The 22,536-nt window shown below is 39.5% G+C and overlaps 4 protein-coding genes across 11 annotated transcripts in view; 2 read left to right on the top strand and 2 right to left on the bottom strand.

Annotated features, from left to right (window-relative positions):
• Positions 1-3,450: 3,450 nt before the first annotated feature.
• cox4i1 (cytochrome c oxidase subunit 4I1) lies at positions 3,451-5,894 on the bottom strand. 2 transcript variants are annotated; one of them, XM_032516902.1, is made up of 5 exons: positions 5,647-5,894; positions 4,828-4,904; positions 4,196-4,360; positions 3,901-4,032; positions 3,451-3,775 (listed from the first exon to the last, which is right to left on the bottom strand). In XM_032516902.1, the coding sequence occupies exons 2-5, from the start codon at positions 4,901-4,903 to the stop codon at positions 3,639-3,641; spliced, it is 510 nt and encodes a 169-aa protein (XP_032372793.1). In that variant the 5' UTR covers position 4,904; positions 5,647-5,894; the 3' UTR covers positions 3,451-3,638. The 2 variants fall into 2 exon arrangements, with proteins under 2 accessions (XP_032372793.1, XP_032372799.1); XM_032516908.1 differs by having other exon boundaries at positions 5,651-5,894.
• A 127-nt stretch (positions 5,895-6,021) lies between these two features.
• Positions 6,022-8,927, top strand: emc8 (ER membrane protein complex subunit 8). The gene is made up of 5 exons (XM_032516892.1): positions 6,022-6,294; positions 6,794-6,870; positions 6,978-7,047; positions 7,401-7,495; positions 7,643-8,927. Exons 1-5 carry the CDS (start codon positions 6,082-6,084, stop codon positions 7,800-7,802), a joined length of 615 nt encoding a protein of 204 aa, XP_032372783.1. The 5' UTR covers positions 6,022-6,081; the 3' UTR covers positions 7,803-8,927.
• A 2,194-nt stretch (positions 8,928-11,121) lies between these two features.
• On the top strand, positions 11,122-14,313 carry gins2 (GINS complex subunit 2). Of its 2 annotated transcripts, none has more exons than XM_032520165.1 (5): positions 11,122-11,309; positions 11,805-11,919; positions 12,949-13,048; positions 13,178-13,304; positions 13,813-14,313. In XM_032520165.1, exons 1-5 carry the CDS (start codon positions 11,307-11,309, stop codon positions 13,939-13,941), a joined length of 474 nt encoding a protein of 157 aa, XP_032376056.1. In that variant the 5' UTR covers positions 11,122-11,306; the 3' UTR covers positions 13,942-14,313. The 2 variants fall into 2 exon arrangements, with proteins under 2 accessions (XP_032376056.1, XP_032376045.1); XM_032520154.1 differs by having other exon boundaries at positions 11,126-11,443.
• Positions 14,314-18,701: 4,388 nt separating this feature from the next.
• The window catches only part of gse1b (Gse1 coiled-coil protein b), a 165,554-nt gene continuing 161,719 nt past the window's right edge, over positions 18,702-22,536 (bottom strand). For 5 of the 6 annotated variants that reach the window (XM_032504573.1, XM_032504667.1, XM_032504836.1 and 2 more), the window contains 5 exons: positions 21,623-21,736; positions 21,040-21,414; positions 20,064-20,402; positions 19,354-19,457; positions 18,702-18,966 (listed from right to left, as the gene is read on the bottom strand). In XM_032504573.1, coding sequence (XP_032360464.1) covers positions 18,826-18,966; positions 19,354-19,457; positions 20,064-20,402; positions 21,040-21,414; positions 21,623-21,736 — 1,073 coding nt within the window. In that variant the 3' untranslated portion in view covers positions 18,702-18,825. The remainder of the gene's footprint in view (positions 18,967-19,353; positions 19,458-20,063; positions 20,403-21,039; positions 21,415-21,622; positions 21,737-22,536) is intronic. The other variant, XM_032504582.1, reaches the window with a different exon arrangement.

Raw genomic sequence — 22,536 nt, 5'->3', positions numbered from 1 at the left:
ATGAGCTTCTGAACCTTGGTTTTGGAATATGGACCCCCGAAGGCACTTTTTTGGAAAACTTACGGAATGGCGTACGGGGCTTTAACCCTTTGTGCAGACGCCCCCTAGTGGGCTCAGAAATTAAAAAAGGGTTCACGAAGCTTCTTTGGCTATCACAGTTGTTTGCCTTTTATGCTAATTGGGCCTATTTTTGTATTGCCCTTTCATGCACTATGCAATTATTTCCCTATTTTCCTAATCAACACCCGCACCCAACCCCTTATTCCTATAAATTTTTTTTTTCATCTGGCCTTATGTCCCCCCCCTTTTCAACACAAAGTTGGCCCTTGGCCAGAATCGGGGGTCACCCTGGCAAAAAATTTGGGCCCTTGCTTTTCATATAAGCAGGGAAAAAAGATAAAAATAAATAAAACCCTTTGGTTCGGGGCCCCCATTCCCCCAAACCTTTGTCCAAACCCTTCTATGTGGATATAAACAGTCCTACAACCCCAAAACGATAATTCATCAAAAATCCAAAAAAACAGGAAATGCAATTAATCAAAACCCCCCCAAACAATTCATGCTTTTAAAATTTTGCCATAACTAAACCCGATTTTTATGCTTTTACCTTATAAAAAAATTCCCAAAGGGGAACTTCTTTTTCCTTTAAAAGCTTCTGCACAAAAGGGGTTATTTTTCAGGGAAAAGATTGATTAAAAAACTAAAGATAATTGGGGAGGCCGCGCATCTAGCTACCTTGATGAAATTTTTTAAAATAACGCCTCTGAAAACCATAACCCCTGACTTCAAACTAAAACCAAAGCCTACCTTTTTCATTCCTTGCCCATGAACTCTAAAACCGTCTCGAGAGCTAACACATATTTAAAATCTCTGCTACATTTTTAACGGACGGGGATCCAAAACCGACGCAGGCGACTGACGACTTTAAACCAAAACAGTGAAAACTTTGCTTAAGCCGCAATTTTTGTTTTCTATTCCACAACATCATTAATCTCAACTGCCGGGTCTGAAAAAATTTTTTAAATTTCGCCTTTAACCCCCCTCGCTCGCCAAAAACAGTCCGGGTTTCTTTTCCCGGATTGTTTTTGACGTGAAAAAACTGCCTGGGGGGTTCTCCGAATACATCAAGCCCTTGCCCGCTGTCTAAAAACCTTTCCCCCTAAAAGTTGCCATCCCGTTACCATAGTCTGGGTTTTAGATTTATACTTGTAAGGAATCATAAATCCTATATATGACGTACCTATTTCGCAATACCCAATTGGAGGCATTATGAAAGGCGTATTAATCCCAAATGGGCAAAAAAAAAATCCCTCTCTAATCCCCCCCAACTCATATAGCCTACTTGGGTTTTTGAGTGCAGAAATGATCATAAATTTCTTTAAAACATTCACCATTACCAAAAAATTGTACTTCTATGTCAACCCAGGCTATGCTTTTACAAAAATGCGTTTTTTCCATGTCTGCTTTTTCCTGCTTGAAATGTTTTTTTATAGTCTTTTTAAAATAATTTTTAATATTATTTATGTAATTTTAAATATATTTTAAAACCCAAATTTGGACACAAAACCCCCTTTAGATTTTCGAAGGCTCAAAAATTGAATAAACCTATGATTTGTCTTACAAAAAAACTGAAATAACTGAAAAAATTTTTATATTCTTTTTTTTCTTCAATACCCCCCTTTGCTCTGATGAGTGCTTTTCCCCTTTGGGATTCTTTGATGACTTCTAGATTGTCACCTGAAATGGTTTCCCACATCTTGAGGGTTCCCAGAGATCTCACATTGTTGGCCCTTTTTTCCTTCACTCTGCATCCACTCCCCCCAAAAACCCCTCTATTAGGGTTAGTCGGGGACTGTGGAGGAGCCCACTCCATCACTCCTTCTTGGGCAAAAACCCTTTCACGCCCCGGTGTTTGGGGGCATGTCCTGTTGAAAATAAAGATGGTCCACTAAAAACAAACTGGATGGGATGGCATTCGCTGCGGGTGCGTGGTTGCCATCGGGGCCCATTGCCTCAAATTTTGGGAAAAAATCCCTAAAATTCACCCAAACCCCCCCACAAACCCCCACCTCCTCCCACCTTTACTGTGGGAACCAGGGATGTAGAATTCTCCGGGCAAATTTTTCTTTCTCCACAAACACGGGGGTTTGAACCAAAAGATCTCAAACTTGCCCTCAAAAAAAGCCCAAATTTTCCCCAGGTCAAAAGCCTTCCTTGTTTCTTTCCCAAACAAAACTTTTCTGCTTTTTGCCTCTCCTTAGCAGTGTTTTTCCCAGCTCTTTTACCATGAAGCCTGATTTGCGAAGTCTCCTCCAAAATTGTTCTAGAGGTTTTCTGCTGCTAGAACCTGTGTGGTATTCACGGGGCTCTAATCTACTGCTGTTACTTTCGTTTCTGAGGGTGGGGACTCGATAACTTATCCCCAGCAAGAGGGACTCTTGGTCTTCCTTTTTCCCGGGGGGTCCTCATGTACCGTTTCGTTGCCCCTGATGGTTTTTTTTTACTGCCTTAGGGGCACATTCAAAGTTTTTTCAATTTTCCGGCCGCCTGACCTTTTTTCTTAAAATAGTAGGCCACTCCTTCCTTTATTAGCTGATTGGTTCTTGCCTTAAAGAATTCTAAAAGTTTCCATAGGCGTCAGCGTGTTCAAACCCGACTCTGCCAAAAAGCAAATGATTGTCCCACCCCTTTAAAAGGGGAAGAATTTTCCCTTTTTAAACCCCGCAAGGGGGCACCATTGAATGAAAACCCTTTCAGGGGACACTTCTGAAGCTCATTGGGGAAAAGCTTTTCAGCACTATCAAAAAAGCAAAGGGGGGGCTACTTTGAGGGAAACTAAAATATAGACCTATTTAAGAGTTTTTTCACACTTTTTTTTTTTTGTACATAATTCCCCTTTCTGTACACAAAAAAAAAACCCTGAATGGGTGTTCCAAACTTTTGGGCCCTTAATTGAAAATAATTCCCATAAAGTGCAAACCCTGTCCCCTTATACCCCAATTTTCCATGAATTCCGGTTTCTTAATAAACCTCCCCCCTAACTCGTTTTGAAAATTTAAATTTAATGACTACTTATCTTTTTTTTTGAAGGGTTCGGTTCTTAAAAAGAAAAACTGGTCAGCGTAAAGTTTTGTCTTTACACCAACCCTTGCAACATAATTAAAGGCTTTTTTAGCTTTTATCCCAATTTTCAGCTGTTTTTTGTTTAAAATTAAAAGAAAAATTACCAAGTCAAGTTCACTACTAAGTAAAATAAAGTTTCAATTTTATCAAAAAATAAAGCTAAATTTCCTATAAAACAAGCATATGTACAGTATAAGACTGCTTTAAAATCACCTAATTAAATGGGGTGAAGTACATTCCTTCATTCTTAATTTTTCTATGAAACAAGTCCTTTTGTGTGAAAGTATTATTTACACAAAAGTCACTCAGTAACCGTAATACTGAGACGTTTTATCATTTAACCATTTTTATTTGTTACTTCTATATTACATGACCACCTTAAGAGGAAGAGGTCTTCCAAAATGCACAGACTGAGGTAATGTGGACAATTGATAAATACAGAAATATAGGTATTCTTGTATCTTTGAGTTGGTCTGCCTTTATCTTCAAGTTTGGATTTTGGTCCTCTGGGTCCTTTACTTTTTCCATTGCTTGTTTTCGTAGTCCCACTTGGATGCGAAGCCCTCCACTGGGTTCATTCTCATGTCCAACACCCTCTGCAACTCTTTTTCTTTGTACTCAGCCTCAAATGTGTGTGGGACAGGTCCATACACTGCAAAGAGACAATATGTGCCTAATTATACTGCAAGCAAATAAGTGTAATAAAGATAATTGAACTGATTATATTTGGAAAACTAGAATTTCCAATCTATTCATTACACTTTTCGGCAGACGTACCATACTTTCTCTGCCAGAGCACAACCAGGCCAGTGAAGCCAAATAAGAAAAACATCCCTCCAACCACGGACTTCCACTCTGACGATCCCTGGTTCATCTCAGCAAAGCTCTGTTTGAAGCTGATGCGGTACACTGAACATTGGAAACACAAACTTTAGATGATTACAATCTTAATAGATGAAAAATGCTTTTTCATTAAGCTATTAATACAATATTTGCTGATAACAAAACCATTTTAACTAATAGTTATAAACATTAGAGCATCTCAAAAAAGACGAGAAGAGTGAAGTCCTACATGCAATCTTTTCATCATCAGAGAGTGCAGCCCAGGAGCCCTTCTCCTTCTCCTTCAGGGACGCCTGTTCTGGACTCAGGTTCTGGACATAACAGATGTCCGGGAGGGGATTCTCCCGCCTGTCAAAGTAGGCAGGAAGGGTGTAGTCCTCTACCTTTGCAACACCTGCATGGGAAGAATGCCTTATCAAATGATTTTCACTAACACTGAATGCCTTAATTAATTCCAACTTTATCAGAAATGCCATTTGTATTCCCAGACTAAATTGGGTTTACTTGATTTCAAGACTAGGAAAACAATGTTGACTGTGAGCATCGCACTGCTGTGTTCTTTATCACTTAATAATTGTCCCATGTCACCTGCAGTATTTGTCAGCTTCTGAAGTAAGTTGCTCTGTTAGCCTAACTCTGAATCTTGTCAAAATATTGTGAAACAGTTAGAATATTTACTGAAATGTATATAAAGTATAGATATGTCTGGTTGGCAATAATAAAGTCTGCGTTGCAGACTTATTTAGCTCTGTATCAATGAAGAAGTGTGTATGTGAGGCTCAAACTCAATCTATTGTACCACCCCCCACCCTGCCAAAAATAGAAGACACTAACTTGAACGTGTCAGTTCAAGTCACTTACCATGTCCTCCACGTACACAGACAGATGTGGAAATGGCACGTTTGCCAACAAGACGAAGTGCTCTGGTGGCCAACATTCTGTAACAAGGTCCAATGAAAGATATTAGTAAACTCCTTGAGCAAACTTACATTTTTCAAACACATCCTCTCTACAAGTCGTTTGATCTTCTTAATACAATTAACAAATATTTTTAAGCTGGTGTCTTATAAATACTTACTTATTTGGTAACAAATCTATAATATAACACGATTGTCAGCATTTGACTGTTTCAATACTGGCATTCAAACTTAACAAGTCACGCAGCTGGCATAAAGATTCACGAACTATTCACTTAGCGAGTTAACGGTACATGTGCGTCGGTATTGTTGTTGTGATAGTGTCTAAACAGAAGGTCTGCAGTTGGCCGTAAAGGTAAGCTAAAGTTAGCATTAGCTGCCAACACAAGGTCATAGCGCCCGGTTAAAACAATCAAATAAATGCCGGTTTCTTTGAGCCAAGACTGTATAATTCAATTCTATCCTATTTACTGAGACTACATGAGCCCATTGCAGACCACTGTGCCATTTAACTATTGTCTGCTCAACAAGCCTGCCTTCACATATCTAGCTAGCGGAAAGGAACGACAGCTAGCCGGTAAGTTAACCCGTCCTAGCTCCGGTCCGCTCTGACAATGTCATTTTTACACAACTGATTATTTCGGTTAAAATTGCCAATTCGTCTTGGACCATTACTTACACTTTAAATACATACAATGTCACAGTGTGTGTAAGCGGTAAAATGTGATGGTTAGATGAATGCTGTTGATAAAACAAATACAACCTACTGTCTCTTCCTTGCTCCCGTCCGCCGATGGCCTGAAAGGAAGTATGACTGTGACCGGAAAGACGTAAGTCTGCGTTACAAGCTTACAAGCGGTGAAATGTCGTTTTACGATATTTCCATTGTGGTTTACGGCACCACCGGTACTGTAAAAACGAGTGGAAGTGTGGAAGTAAGATTAGCTTTTATGGCTAGATTTCGTGTAATTTAGTGTCTGATCGAGCATTAAACGACTATTGTGATTTTTGCTAACTGAAAAGCCTACATGTTCGCGTAACGTCAACCACATATTCTGGCAGTAAGGTAGCTGCTGAAGTAGATATCTACTTTGTAACGTTAGCTAACGGTAGCTGGCAGCAGTTCCTCATCGTGTAGCTACTCAACTTCTCTGACAGGATCTGGCTTTTTACCGATCTTGCGGATTTTCTTATAAACATGCCTATTCAGCTGACAAGTCAGGCTTACTGTAAAATGGTTTTACATGCTGCAAAGTATCCTCACTGCGCCGTGAATGGATTGCTGGTGGCAGAAAAGACGAAGGAGAAGAAGAAAGTCGGCCACGGTGAACCAGTCTTGTGCGTGGACTGCGTGCCGCTGTTCCACGGTACACTTGCTCTGGCACCAATGCTCGAAGTAGCTTTAACACTGGTGAGTAGCCGTCAAGTAAAATATACACTCTCAGTTACAAGTTTATTATTTATAGCTAGCTTAAACTAATAAAGTCTGACACACCAGCCATACATAACAAAAATTCAGTTGTTGTTTCTACAACTTAACTATTTATACGGGTCACAGGGTCATTTGGAAGGCTGTAGGTGGTGGTGCTGTTGAATTGCACTGCATCACACTAACAGGTGTTTTTTTGTTTTTGTGTTCCCCCTATTTATGTGATTGTAGACTAAATATTAGAATCACCTCTCAGAATAATGGAAATGCACCACAAACTACAGCTTTCAAAACGACAATCATAAAAATGGAACATTGTAAACACAGGGTTTATTGCAGTGCCGTTTTAGATTACATTTGTGTTAGCTATCTGGTGTAGTTCAATATCTGTTTTTCTCTCCTGTTGAAAATGAATTTGGTTTGACGTCTGCCGTCCTTCTGTCCTTTCATGTTGATTCCACGACTCCTGCAACTATCTCAGATTGATACGTGGTGTAAAGAAAATAGTTACGTCATTGCTGGATATTATCAAGCTAATGAACGCTCAAAGGATTCAAGGTACAGACAACAGAATGGACACCAACACCCTGCTGTTTTCAGGAACAAAACATACCCACACTGTCCATGCCTCTAATGCACTACATGTTTGGTCCTCTCTCTTGCAGACCCAACCAAGTTGCTGAAAAGGTGGCTGCAAGAATTTCTGAGAACTTCAGTGAAGCTGCAATTGTTATGGTAAGAGTAAATAATTTAGTCTGGTGTTACTGGTATGTTTACTATTTACCTCAAGTAATGTAGATGCTTTCATGCTGACTTTCTGATTTTTCAACAAGTGCTGCAGTTTCACTGATTGGTTACAAACATAAAACACATTTCTACAAAATGATATGTTAACAATGTACAGACAAAATAAACACAATTATCTGCCTGGGAAGTGCTAGAATGTTCAATAGTTAGCATCACTGTAAATATGTAGAATTGGTAGTGATTTCCCTAAAACGTGAAACACTAGTCTGGTCCTGTAAAGCTATTCAGAACAGGTCCGATGCCATTAAATCCTTTGTAATCTTCTGTTTTTCCCCCTTTAGCTGGACAACAATAGATTAACAATGAGCTGTTTCGAGCCTATTGTGCTTATCTATGACCATCATGAAAACAAGTGGAAAAGCAGAGAAGTAACTTTGTAAGTGTGTTAGTGTTAAGAGCTATTTCACTTGGACTGTATTGTATGTGCAACCTAAACCACAGTTTCTGGCATACAAGCTCCCTGTGTTTTCTCACTAACTAGCGAAAACAGTTTGCCAAACTGATGTTTTTGTCTGTCTTCCAGTGACTGTTTTGAGGATTGGAGCGAAGCACAGAAGATCACATCTGCTCTGTTAGAGGGCCGGTCCTACGAGAACTTGATTGACTTTGACAATCACTTGGATGATCTGAGGAACGACTGGACCAACCCTGTGATCAACAAGTCCGTCCTGGATCTGTGCTAAGAGAGTCAGTCTGGAGTACCCTGGACACGCAGACAAATATTGCTGCCATTTCAGCATGCATGATGCTACTAATCGTGTAGCACAGGAGTACAAAAATGCTGAACAAATGGTCTTTGTTCCATCAAAAGCCCCTCGTACTGAGGGTAACTTGTGGAGCACTGAGCAGTTAGGCCAAAATCCTTCAAGGGCAAGCGCCATACGTATGTTTACTGTTGGCATGTGTTCACCTTTACAATGTGAAACTGAGGTGATGAAGGCAATGCTTTTGACTGCAACTTTAATGTTTCTTTAATGGTGTGTGTGTTTATTCATAGTTGTGTGCATAAAGTTAAATTCTAGAGTATTTAATCTATTGTTTCCTCTTAAGAGTTTATAGCCAGTAGCCATACAGAGATCAAGTTCTAAATGATTAAAAATGTAAGATGATTGTACATGTTCTTTATTAAATGTCTAGTTTGTTTTAAGCCCTGAAACTAAATTCACATGTAGAACAATAGTCTGACTAGCAGTTTAATTAAAAACCATTCTTAAAATTATGTATGTAGATGGCATAGAGCCAGAGAGATGGGAATCTTAAAAAGTTTTGTCTTATCTGACTATCAGATGTCACATGCCAACTCAAGTTCTTCTGTAGATGCACCAGCAATAACATTGGGAGATCATTGGGATGGTTGACTCAAGAGCTTTGACTTTTAAATAAGTAATGCTTACAACAAACCTTTCTATGATGCATGTCTCCTGTTATCATCCCTGGTGGCCCCAGAATGCCATTCTGGATGATACTGATGTTGGCCTATTGGCTTTTGATTGTTGCTCTGGAAGATTCTTTTTGAAATACAATACACTGAAAAAGATCACATGAATGTGTGAATTTTGTTTTATATATAGTATATGTTATTAGAATTAGGTAATAAGCCAAATAATACTTAATTGACCACTCTAAATACTAATGTTTAATAAATAATGTTGAAACATTTCAATACTTGATGTGAGGATGCAGAACGACCTTTGTACTTGACCTTAGAATTAATCAGTAAGAGCTAATTAAAAAAATTGTTTGGATGTCACATTTTTTACAGATGTTTTATGAACTGAATGTAAAATGAAACCAACTTTTGAAACTAAGTCTTTGTCAGAGTCATGTCATTTAATCAATTATTTAAATTAGTGTCTTACACCACTGCCCTGGGTTGATAAATGTTTGATACCAATCACTTACCAGCTCAACGGCTTCTGCTTTTGAGTACTTTTAAGTAAGAGAAAGTAATTTAGTAGTCCCAGTGGGAAATTGCATTTCCTTAAAAATGCCAGAACGTCAGAGAACATGAAGGAGGTTTGAAAGGTTGCGATTTTTCCTGTATGTCACAGCCTGAGTCTAAATAGTTTCACATCCCTAGAAGCATAATCAAGGAAATAGGAAGGATGTGTTTCTGACATGATTTTGCCTATTTATCAGAAGTTTATAAACACATCTTACACTACTGAAAGGTTATATTTACCCATACCTTAACTCAACAATACTCCTCCACCTTGTGGAAGAAAAGAACTTATTTGGTCAGATGTTCATCAATGATAAGCATGATAACAAAATTATAGGGACATTTTTTCATTATCATATACAGTAAGAAACACAATAATCTGAATATAGTATAACAGTAGTTAGTATAACAATTATTGTAATTACAATTATTAATACAGTATAACAATTGCAGATAATTAGCTAATAATTATGATTAATAAGTAGACACTGTGCATAAGTACACAATTGAGGTAATTGTACTTTCCATTTTAAGCAACTTTAAACTTCTACTTCACTACATCTCAGAAGCAAATATTGTACTTATTTCTCTACTACACTTGTTAGCCACTATCTTCTTTTCAAATTAAAATTTGGCATACCCTTTCTGTTCAGTCAAAACCACATTTCTCCAGATTTGGTAATTTTAAATGGGAATATTTCTGATAAACAACAGGATTAAGTGTTCTTTCATGGATTGAGAAGATTCTCCTTTTTCTTAAACTGAATAAAATACTGAAAATCCCCCTTAGATTAGATGGAAAATATATCGTCACAAAGCAAAAGACTTTTTAGAGATGCAGGATTGTCACAGGACAGCAATGCTACAAACATAATGTTCTTATACATTATGGTGTAGATTTTGAAAATACTTGCATACCTTACTTAAGATTTTGAATGCAGGACTTTGGTTTGGAGTGAAGTATTTTCACAGTGTGGTATTGCTACTTTTACTTAAGTAAATGAGCTGAATACTTCTTCTGCTACTGTGTATATAAGTCCTATTTAATTAAATTAACATTTGCCCCTTCTGGCCAGAGTGGGCATCGTTTTCAAGTGCAAAGAGTCTTCCAGTAGGAAGGACATGAGGACACCTTATAATTAAACTGAATACCAGGTTACCAAAAATAATAATTTAACATCCGCCACCACTGAAGTTTGGAATAAGTGATTACTTATTTAAAAGATTTGATAGGGCAAAACTAATTTTAATGACCAGAAATCTAAAACTTTCAGTTCACAGGTGGATGTTATTCACCAAAAAAGATCTGTTTTACTTTTTTTAATTTCTTTTTTTTTTTTTTTTTTTTTTTACAGTAAGTCAGACTTGGAGTTTACATTCTGTTTAATCAAATTGGGGCTCATTGAATGCTGCACAAATACATTAAGTATGCCCTTGTTTAGCTTCTTCTTCCTCTTTTTTTTCTTTTCTTTTTTTTACTGTGGTGCCATAAATGCAGCACCTAGGTCTGATGTGACCTTCACAGATATACACGCGCCTGACCTCTGTGACCCGAAACATTTAGGCATATTTCCACCTACCTGTCAAATTCTCCACATGTGTTTTACTCCACAGGGGTTACAGCAGCTCCTTCAAACAATTATAATTTAAAGGCGGGAAATACTGATACCTGGAGGACAGATGGACACCATTACCACTTGTCTAATTACCTGTTCTGTGTTTGTTTGTGTGCCAGTGGTAAAACGCCCTGGTATCATCGACCTAACCTGCGAAAAAACATCAGTTTTTAAAAATAGTTGCCTGCACATTAACCAACTATACAACACCAATCTGCCACGTACATACTGTATACATAGTAATACGTATTCCTTTACTAAAGTAAAATAGTAAATGCACGTGGTAAATATTGCCACCTAGTGGCCACTGTTAGTGGCGCTTTCGTTGCTGTCACATGACCCACTTCTTCTCTTCCGGGCCAGACAAAAAAATAAAAAAGGAAGGTCAGTGTCGTCATTTTCCATCGCTTTATGAAGCGCAATTAAACAGCCTTTACATTTCAATTCCAGTAAAATTTATCTAACAAATTAAATACGCCGAGTGCGGAGGACTACATACATGAAATCGAAGTACAACGGTACAAAGTTCTCACTGCGCGACATTACAGCTTCCGTTGGTGACGTAGCTGTCTCATCCTACGTATTCCTTGTAGGATGCCAGCGCGGGAACTAGTAGCAGTGCAGATGTGATGGTAAAAGTTATTGGAAATAAAACGAACTAGCCAAACAAGCAGTTATGGATTCATCGGAGGTAGAGTTCCTCGCCGAGAAAGAGATGGTGAAGATAATACCAAATTTCAGTTTAGACAGGATCTATTTGATTGGGGTAAGTAGCTAAGTAACGTTAGTTGTTTGTCATGTCGTTATTTTACACGGTTAAACAGTTGGCCAGATAGTTATAGCTTAAATGACGTTAACCACATTCACGTAAGCTCAATAGCTATCGCTAGCAAATGCCAAACCTTACAGTCTGATGACGAGTTGTCTTACATTGGGGATTCCGGGTTTCTACTGTAACGTTAAAGTAAGGGTCATGAGTGTTAGTGTAACGTTAAACGTTAAGCCAAATCACTAGTTAGCTGTAGCGAATCTACACACGCTAATATTTAATATGCTAATAAAGATGGGAGACTGTTGGCTCTCTGTGTAAACTGCTATGTCGATCAAATGTGTCTGTCTGTTCTCAGGGCGACCTGGGTCCTTTCAACCCTGGACTGCCTGTAGATGTTCCTGTGTGGCTGGCCCTTAACTTGAAACAGAGACAGAAATGTAGAGTTGTTCCTCCTGCGTGGATGGATGTTGGTAAGATATAACGTTACAGTGCATCCAACTTTTCGTTATGTTTTTAAGGGGCCAGGATAGTTGAGGGGTGGATTGCTGTTTTCTTTAATTCTAAATTGAACTTTTTTTTATGGACTGGTATCAAATATAGGTATTAACGTGTTACATTGAGTGACATAACTGAAACCCAAGACTCCAAGTTTTGCATGGCTGCATCATTCAGTCACACGGAAAATGGCGAGCCATTTTAACCAAAAGCCTAATCTATCTAGTATCCTTGGAAACGTTGGGATTTCCACTAAAACAAACTTGTGTTTGTTGGTCTGTTTGTTTTTTTCATTAATAGGACATGAATGCACACAGATGAAGAGAGGAGATCAATGTTATAGGAAGTCCCTCGGCAATCTAAATAAGAGCTGGTACAAGGCAAACTGGAGCCATTTTTCTAAAAGTCATTAATTCCCTAAACCATTTAGGCTCTTAACGTTATTCATACAGGAGTAAATGCATTTGTTGCACACTTTGCGCTAGTGAGTGTTTACAGCTGCATGGCAGTGTATGTGGGACTGACTCAAAATAAAATATAGTTTTCTGGAATATGTCCGGCAGTGGAACATTGTGGCTTATTGGTGTTTTTTAATTGTGTTTGGACAACAATCCCGGTTTAAGGAAGAATAAGATAAATCAGGCTTTGCCGCTGGCACAGGATGTATTTGTTTGTAGGACCAACTCATTGCCTAAGGAAACCTATGGAATACTGCCAGCCTTATGCTTTAAATATTTCAGATGTCCAGTCCTATTTCACTCCTCCATGTTGGGTGAGCACAATAGCCAGCAATACAGATAGAACATCTTTAGCACAATATGATATAAATACTGGAATTGGAACGTCTATATCTGAGTGATATTGACATTTATGCAGATTTCTTCCATCTGTCAATGTGGTTCATTAAATATGAAAAAATAGCGTCTCATGTAGCTAGTGTCATATATTCTGCTTTTATCATGTTTATTTACTGGTTTTACTTTCCTGCTGTTGATACTGTGTAGAGAAACTGGAGGAGATGCGAGAGCTTGAAAGAAAAGAGGAAACCTTTACGCCTGTTCCCAGTCCTTACTACATGGAGCTGACAAAACTGCTACTGAACTAGTGAGTCATCTAAACTGAAGTAACCCCCTGCATCTCGTCTTGCCCACGGTGTTTATAGTAATTAAATGCTCCCTTATCGTCTGTGTATGTGGCACTCTACCTTACATTATGGTTTGTGTGTCTCTGTAGTGCGTCTGACAACATCCCTAAAGCAGATGAGATCCGCACGCTGGTCAAAGACATCTGGGACACGCGTATTGCCAAACTCCGCCTCTCCGCCGATAGCTTCATCAGTCAGCTGGAGGCTCATGCCAAGGTCAAACTAATCTCAAATAATTGAATAGTCAATGGGCAGACACTTATTCAACACTTTGTTTAAAATAAAAAAAAATAAAATAAAAAATCTGTAGTTTTAGCTTCTTAAATGTAGATATTTACTGGTCTTTTTACTGTGATAGTAAACTGAATATCATTTTGAAATTTAGGTTAAAAGAAAACAAGCAATATGAAGATGTAACCCTAAGAATGTGGGATGGGCATTGTGTATTTTCTGAGAGTTTTGTTGGACTTAACGATTAACAGATTAATTGCAAATATAACCGACAGATTACTCAACAACAAAAAATTAACAAAAAATTAACAGTGAATGATCATTTTATCCCCACATCTTGTGGCCCTACTGCTTAATGTTTCCCCGTCATATTTAAGATCCAGCGGATATGAGCACAAGCATTCAAAGCAGTCATCACAGAAACCATGTTAGTTTTACCGGTTTTAAAACTGAGCATGTCTCCTGTCTCACTCTTCTTCCTTCCATCCTATAGCTGGACAACCTGACTCTGATGGAGATCAACACCATACGAGCGTTCCTACTTGACTCTCTCAACTGCATGTACAAACTACGTTCCAATCTGCAGCCTGGTTCAAGCAAGGGACAGTTCACGGATTATTGATTCACAAGATAAGACCTGCGGCACAGGTTTGGATCTGGACTGAACAGCTGATCGGCCTCGGACTGAGGTTTTTACCTTCCCACCAGGCCCCTCATTACTCAAGACTGTTTTCTCAGAGACTGAATTCATACGATTTGTGTTACTGGTTGATTAAATCTGAGTTTTCCTCAGCTTTTTTTTAAAGGAGTGGTCATTTTTTTGTAACATGCTTTACTCCCTACATCTAAAAAGAATCTACGCTGTATTTGTATTTGCTGTTTGAAATATGCACATATTTAATTTAATTTAGGATGCTCGCTGTAGTTTAAAACTGCCACCTTTTGTATGTCAGTAAGTATCAAAATAAATGTATTTGTGTGTATTTCTAAGGTATGTAAGTATTCTTTTTATTTTATTTAAAAAAACATATTTTTTCCTTGACAAACCAGACATTTCTCAATGTCACGGTGGGCTTTTTGAGGGGAATTTTTCACTTTTTTGGACATTTTATATAAGAAACGGTAAATAATTGCTTGTAGTTGCCCTAGTCTGTCACAGCAAAGGGAAGCAGCTTTATGAGTCCATTTAAGGATGACTATTTAAAGTCACAAGGTAAGCAAAACATTTCAAAAAGTGATGCTGCTTTATTACAAATGAAGAAAAAGAAAGTTTTCATTACTTTTCTAAATAGTAATTTATAAAAATGTACTAATGGAAGTCATTGTGGGGACAGTTGCCCTGTATATGGTCCATCTGTAATATTTAAAGAGCCCTATTATGCTTTTTTGGATTTGTCCCATAATTTAGTGTTTCAGTTTTTGTGTATGGAATAGATCTATAAAGTATTAAAGTATTTTCACTCCAAATGGCGCTTTCTCTCAACCGCATGGATCCTGTTTTAAATTACCTCAATTGTGTTGTTTTTCCCACGGCATGGTACCTACTCGACTCTACTTTTTTGGTATTCCATTCCAAAAAAAAAGTCCCTGGTACCTGCTAACTGGTACTTTTTTTTTTAGTACCACATTAGCCAAGGTTCCAAGCGAGCTGAGGCGACCAAAAGGTGACGTGAAACCTGCAGATTAGTGATTGGTCGGCAAATCGTCACTATTCACTGCGTCGTCATTGCTAGCGCCAGACGGGAGTGTCCTGAACAAACCCGCTGTGTTTAAACAGTTTAGCCAGAGTTTTATTTTTTGCTACCTCCAGCTGCTTTTGAAACTAAATTTGTCTTCTGATTGTGGCAAACAGCCACATGCCGAGAATCAAAAACAACACACCTTCAACGTTGTGTGTGTGTGTGTTACGTTACGTCACAGCAGTGACGACCAGCCACGGCTCGCCTCACGCACTGATCTACAATAGAAAAAGAAGGACAGGGCACCGCTGGCGAGGTGAGCAGATACCATTAATGGTAAAACGCCATTAGTGCTGTGACTGATGAGAATGCCAGCCCAGTTTTTCAAACGTGCTGCCCATTCAGGTTACCTGAGCAAGCCCAGCCTGTTCAGTGGCCTGTCTGAATTTGATTGACTAATCAGAGCAGACTGGGCTTTTTAGGAAGGTGGGCCAAGAGCTCAGACAAACTGTTTTAGGTTAGAAGCACTGCAGCAATGGACAGTATGCGAAACATGTTTTTTGAACGTCAATGCTTGTAAACATATTCTATGAGATCACAAGAGTACTAATGTGATGCTGAAAAGCAGGATAATAGGTTCTCTTTTAGCAGCTGTGGCGAGCCGCAGAACAGCATCCCTGTACCAACTCCATGTGTGAGGTCAGTCCAGATCTTGCTTTAACTTCCACTGTTCCTGATGACTGCCATTTCTTAATTTCATTATATTGGCATCTAAAAAAAACCTTTGCTATCTTCTTACAGCCTTCTCCTGCTTTGTGAGCGTCAACTTTTTTCAGTTTTCTAGACGACTGCTTAGAAGAACACATGGTGCTGATTGTTGGGGCAAGGTCAGATGAGTCTGGGTATTTAAAACCTTAAGATTAACAACACCTGGTCTTTCCAGACGAAGATTGAGAACTATCCATGACCCTGTCAGGTCTCAGCTTTCCAAAGGGGGAGGTGCATGCTAGAAACTCTGCAGGGTGCCCAAACTTGCAGGCGCCATTTTTTAGTTTTATTTTGAAAGTGTAAATGATGGAAATAAAATTTAACTTTTTGTGACATATTATACAATTATCTAATCTGTCATTTGATGCCTTTTGGAGATTTTTCCATCTTTTCTTGGCTTCTTTATGCACATTAACACAAATTTTTACCTGGGAGGGCCCAAACTTTCGAGCCCCACTGTATGGTTGATTTTAGTGTTCTACCCTCCCCTGAAATTCGCAATCTATCCACAAACAGACAAAGGTTGATATTTTAACATTTTTGAAATATTTTATTTTCTTTTTTGTCTGAAATCACAGCCATATATTCATAAATACCTAATTACTACATTCAACAAAGAATATATTACATTACAATGAATTCAAACAAGTACATTTTAAAAACAGGATTTCACAGCATCTAGACATCCTCCACTGAGTATGGGGCTATTGCATGGGCGTGCATGGTTTGAAACACAGGGTGGCTGGGTAAGGGGCTCACTGTACTGCACCTCCCTCCCCAGGTCACTGGCAGCCTACCTCAGCATTCCTATTCTGCTCTGTAAAAATGACAGACTACATTCTGTATTCACCTGTTCCTCTGAACTGGATTGGGCCTCATTAACTTATAAAAAGGTGTCATGATTAAATCGGTTTTCAGAGATGCATTTAGACAAAGGAATTGGGTGTCGGTACTTGGCATGCACATATTTGAAAGGTGTGAGACATACAGTAGACACTTAGATGTAAAGTCCCTGATCACTGGTGGTATGTGTAGAATGTCATGTGGTCTGCAACTCATTCACATGCTCCCAAATTCTTGAGGCACTTATGACTAATATACTGTATGTAGGGGGTAGCTGTTCTTCTGTCTTTATAACTTAACTTTCTACACATTTTCAGTTTACTTTTTTTTTTTTAACTTTGAAATACTGAAATCCCCCACTCTTTTTACACCCACTGTCCCTCTGCCGTAGCTTCTTCAGCCCTTCTAAACAATGATTTCACCCCTTTGCTGGCCTTTGGGGGTCTTTAATTGCACATTCAACCAAAGGCTGAGGCAACATGAGTTACGTAGAAGGTAGAAAGTCAGTGTAAAACATTTGGCTGAATCTCAAAGCAGAGCTGACGAGGAAGATGAATAGCGGGTCAAGGTTGTTAACGGGTAGGAGGCCAGGTAAATCAATCATTTAATATGTACTAGGAATGCCCAGTTTGCATCTGCTTTTTGTGTGATTTCGAGTCTTTTTAACATGTTGGCAACTTTGGATTATGGAAGTCCTAAAAAGGGGTGAATGCAAGTAGGAGATGAGTGGGGTCAAAGGTATTCACCAGTGGAAGATGGCCATTCTGTTGTGAATGTTTGGCTACCTTATTGCAATTCAATTGAAACTTAAGAAGCCAAAATGCTACCTTTTTATTTTATTTTGGCACTGTGTCCTCACTGTGTCATGACTGCTGATAGGGCTTGTAAGGCGTAACAATATGCAAACCGTCATTATTGGAGTCCAATGCTGTATAATGTCATACAAAGTGAAGTGAAAGGTCCAATGGTAGGATAAAGCATCAAGAACCTGGCTGCTTAAGAGACTCTTCATGTCTTTATAAAATAATCAAGTATGTCAAGCTATCAAAGTAAAAAAAAAAAAAAAAAAGAATTATGTCGCTGTGGATCTCTTATTGTTTCTGTATGACAATATCACAAGCTAACTAGTCATGCCGGTAGCTGTGAAGCTGACCAAAGGATTTGATGGGCATTAAAACAGAGAGACACATGTTGCTGTGAAGGAGGGGGATAAGAGGGCAGGAGCCATGGCTCAGGACCTCTAAGCAAGCTTTGCTGAGCTCAGATGCTAGATGAGGTGGTTGTGGCGGTGTCGGGAGTGAGTAAGAGGAGGAGTTTGTCCTGTTCTCTCTCTTACTCTGTTAAATGTCTCAAAATGAGCTGTTCTGGCCAGCAGCAGTACAAACACTAAAAGCACGGCTTTCTTTTCAACCCAAAAAAGCATAAACATATAAAAATGGCAGGCTTTTTCTTTAAAAGAACAATGATTAAAGTAATAAAAACATACAAAATTCTTTTAAGTCTTCATATTATATACAATACAAGGCTGAAGCACCTTTTAAAATTCTTAATTCTCAAATTTTCTATTTCGAAATAAAACATTTCCTTAATTCTTTCCAAAAATGTGCATTTTCTAACTTCTTCCCTAATTTGAACAGTTCTTTGTTTTAACGCAGTACCACCAGGTAGTTTTTACTGTACTTTTATTCTTAAGTGCATTTCCAGTTTAAAAGCTCACATGGCCACTGTGATAAAATCAGTCCCGACTGGCCAGAGGCTTTTGGAGCGTTCAAGTCTCTTGACACCCCTCGTGGGGTAGCTGCTCCCTCATTGGCAGGATTGTCTGTGTAGCTGTGGCGGTGAGGGACGCAGGGACCGAACACTAGAGCAGCAGGCGACTGAAGAATGTGTGACAAGTAGGTGCATGTGTGTTGATCTTCAGGTACTCCTGCCCCATGCTCTCTGGGTTGGCTACATTGGCACACGTTAGTGGCTTGCGACACAGTCCCTGGCTGGCCACAATCCAAAGACTGCCTGTCCTTCACTGTATGGTCCTGTCTCCTGTGCATTCATCTAGCATACATCCATTCACTCAATTCATTCATTCATCTCATCTAGCCAGCCATATTCTCCTCTATATAGCCATGTGGACCAGACCATAAAAAATAAACTCTGGGTGTCAGTCTGAAAGGGGAGGTGGCTGGGGGCCTGGCGGCCATCAGGTTGGCGTATTGGGGTCACCTTGGAGGGTAGCCCTTGTAATGGCTCCCTCTCGGCCAGTGTGTCTGTGGCAGTGTCAAACACTTCCTGAAGTGCTCCAGCTCTGCTTGTAGCTTGTCCCTTTCAACTGCCAGCTTCTGTCTCTGGGACATCATCTCCTGCAGACCAGGGTGGAAGAGAAGGAAGACAAATAAAATATAAGTTATATAGTCAGTATAACTGGAAATTACAACAATGACAATTTTTAGGGATTTCAGTTGCATGGCATCAATGCAAGGGTGGGGAAAAATAAAGGAGAATTCGCAATGTGAGAATAATAAAGAATACGGTGCTGTCCTTCAAGTCACTACCTGCATGATATATTTGTATCAATCTTCAAGAGGGAAAGCATCTATTTCAAGGATTATAGAGGTGTATCTAATTTACACTCAAAGAAGCACGTGGAGAAAGGAAATGTGTAGCAGGTAGGTATTGATGAGTTTGGGCTTAGAGGTGATGTCAAGTGTGTTAGGAGGCACAATAAGTGGCGTGTGCATACATCTTACCCCCATGCTATGAGACAGCTGTTCAGCAGTCAGACTGAGGTTGTAATTCTGAGCTTCTAGTCTTCGACACTGGCTCTGCAACACTTGTCGCTCCAAACTTTGCTCTAGAAGACATTGCCAAATGAGAGAAAATAGGGAAGAAAAAAAACAAATGAGTTGGGGGTTAAAAAAAAAAGAAGAAAAAAAAAAGAGTGCAGTGAACATTGACCCCTTTGCAGAATCCAGACCATTTGCAAATGCTACAAGGCTACTTCACCACTGAAGTGCACGATATGACCTAAAATCAAAATCAAGATTAATTGCATAATTTTACCTAATGATAAATGAACAAATGAATTTCATTTTTGGTGATTTGTTTTTTTTGTCCTTATAGTTCATTGGCAAGGTTAGTAAAGTACATAGGCTCAAATATTGAAGGTGAGATATGTTTTTTTAATTCAAAAGTGCTTATTTTTGCTCTTTAAAATAATTGAAGGAACCATACAAAGCGCAAACTATTGTGGCTATTTATTGAAAACGTATAAAATTGAAATGGCAGTTCAGATCACACATTTATTTGCACATGACTGAGTTGTGGAATGGTGAATACTGCCCTCTAGTGACGAGAACACTACAACAACTGTTGAATATCAAGTCTATTCATTTGTATTGATTTCCATCACCAAACAATTTGTGACTGTACTCACTTCATGTTCTCTGTGGCAGCTTACCTTCAACATGTTCCTGATAAGCTTCAAATATAGATTCAATCCCCTGCCACTTGGAAGGAGGAGCCTCCTCTTCCTCCTCATCCTCTTCCTCCTCTTCCTCCTCTGGACCGGACATGTCCTCCCTCGTCCCTGAGGCCTCCCGGTGCAGGGCTACAGAGAAGTGCTGCCCGTTGGGCTGAGGGTGAGCATGTGAGAGCGGATGGGGAAATGAATGTGCATTGGAGTGAGATTGTGATTGTGAATGCGGCGGCCGGCCCGGGACGCTCTGAAGCTCTGGAATGTTGTAGTGTACAGAGGACTCCTGGAGGTGGGACGACTCCGACATCGCCATGGCTCCACCTGAAGGACAAGATGGGAGAAAGGGAATGTTTTACGTATTTCATCATTTTTCAAATTAATTTCAATATTGGTGAAAGGGTTAGTCGATTAATCTAGGGATACAAATAACGATTGTTTCCATTATTGGTTAATCTGCTGATTGTTTTTGCAATTAATTAATCAATCAATCAATCAATCAATCCGGTGGTCTACAAATTGGCAAAAAAAGTTGTGAGAAATGTCTGTCAGAATTTCTACGAGACCAAGGTGACGTCTTTAAATTGCCAGTCCAAAAAGTAAAAGATATTCAATTTACTATCATAGAAGCCCAAGAAACAATTTTTAAGTGGTGAATTCAATAAAAAAAACAAAAAACAGGAGTCAACGAGATTAAACTGTTAAGTTCATCTATCATGCAAAAATACCAAACATTTGCTGGTTTGAGCTTCTCAAATGTGAAGATTTGCTGCTTTTTAGGTTTTGGACTGTTGGTTAGACAGCCTATCATCTGAAGACATCACCCCGGAACATTTTGATGGCCATTTTTCATAATTTCCAGATGTTTTCTGACTAAATGATTTATTGATTTACTGGGGAAAAAATGATGTTCCTGGCAGACCTGTCTTGTTGCTGAAATGTGGTCTCCTGTGCGGCTTACCTTTATGTTTCTGCAGAGCCTTCTGAGTGGACTGAAGCACAGATTCATGGAACTGCTGGGCAAATTCCTCCGGGGTAAAGCTGTCCCAGGGTTTGGTGCGTCCGTTGACGCTGTGAGGTCCCTCTTTAGCCTGCAGGGGAAGTGGGGGCCGCAAGCTGTTCAGCAGGCTGGAGCTCTTTTTAGAGACCGGTCCCTCACTGGGCCCCCGGGCCTTGTCTGGGTAGACAGCTGGAGAAGGGGGTTGCTTTGGTCTTAATGTCTCCCCAAGGGGTTTAGGATGACCATTGGGGGACGCTGGGCATTGTGAGGAGGGGCTATGCGGTCGGACACTGTGGTGGCCTTCTGATTCAGAGGAAGGCTGGGCAAATGCAGAATCTGCAATCATTTGAACGTGTATTAGTCATGATGAGGTCAAGATCCACATTACTACAGATGGAACGCAGCAATTAAAATTTGTAATTAATTTAGATGCCTCTACTTTATACAAATAAACAAATGCTGCACTATCCTAATCTTTTTTATGGATGAGAAAGTGTGATATGTTATATGATAGTATGATTATGTTTATTAGCATGTGTCTCACCAGAAATCTGTGCTGCAGGGCTCTTACACAGTGGATAAGGGGCATGCCTGATGGTATCCAAGGTTACGCTCTTTTCTTTAATGGCCTGAAGCAGCTCCACTACCCTTTCATTATCTAAGAGACAGAGACAATAAGTTAGTCCTCTCTATATGTATCTTACTCACAATTTCATAAACATCTATTTCTCTCTCTTTGTGTGTGTGTGTGAGTGTGTTGTGTGTGTGTGTGTGTGTGTGTTGTGTGTGTCGTGTGTTGTGTGTTTAAAAGAAGGTTGAGTGTGGCCTGACAGTGTGGGTGGCAGTGCGCTGCCATCTGTAGGCAGCAAACGGTAAATCAAGAGGATCACTGTAAACCCACTGCTGCCCCTCCCAATTCCTTATCAGAGTGTGTGTGTGTGTGTGTGTGTGTGTGTGTGTGTGTGTGTGTGTGTGTGTGTGTGTGTGTGTGTGTGTGTGTGTGTGTGTGTGTGTGCGTGCATGTATAACTGCAAGTGTCTACAAACAGAACCTTGCCACAAGTCCACCTTTGTACCTAGGGCAGTGTAAAGCATTATACTATGCATCCATTGTTGGCATGATCCTTGTTTGACCCCTTTATGAGTCAAAATGTTAATGAGATCACAGTGCATTTAAAGCAGGCAGAGCTCAGCTAAAGTGAAGTATCAGCGAGCTAAAGAGCAGACTGAGAATAACTACTAATTTCTAAAAGCTAAATGAGCACGTAATCAGTCTTATACTTAACTGTTGAAATGAGATGTCATAGAGTAGAGACATATGAGTGATGGATGGGGGATGTTTCTATGGCCTTTTCTATGTGAAAGGCACTGGGTAGCTTCTGTAGTGGGTTCTAACCAGCTTGCTGAGCCACACTGACGTGTGCTCTTCTATGCCTTGCGATAATGTTCAAGTATTCAT

Source organism: Etheostoma spectabile, chromosome 1 (assembly GCF_008692095.1).
Source record: "Etheostoma spectabile isolate EspeVRDwgs_2016 chromosome 1, UIUC_Espe_1.0, whole genome shotgun sequence".
Lineage (NCBI taxonomy): Eukaryota > Metazoa > Chordata > Actinopteri > Perciformes > Percidae > Etheostoma > Etheostoma spectabile.
The sequence above is the reverse complement of the archived record's forward strand: the minus strand, read 5'-3'. Positions and strand labels throughout refer to the sequence as shown.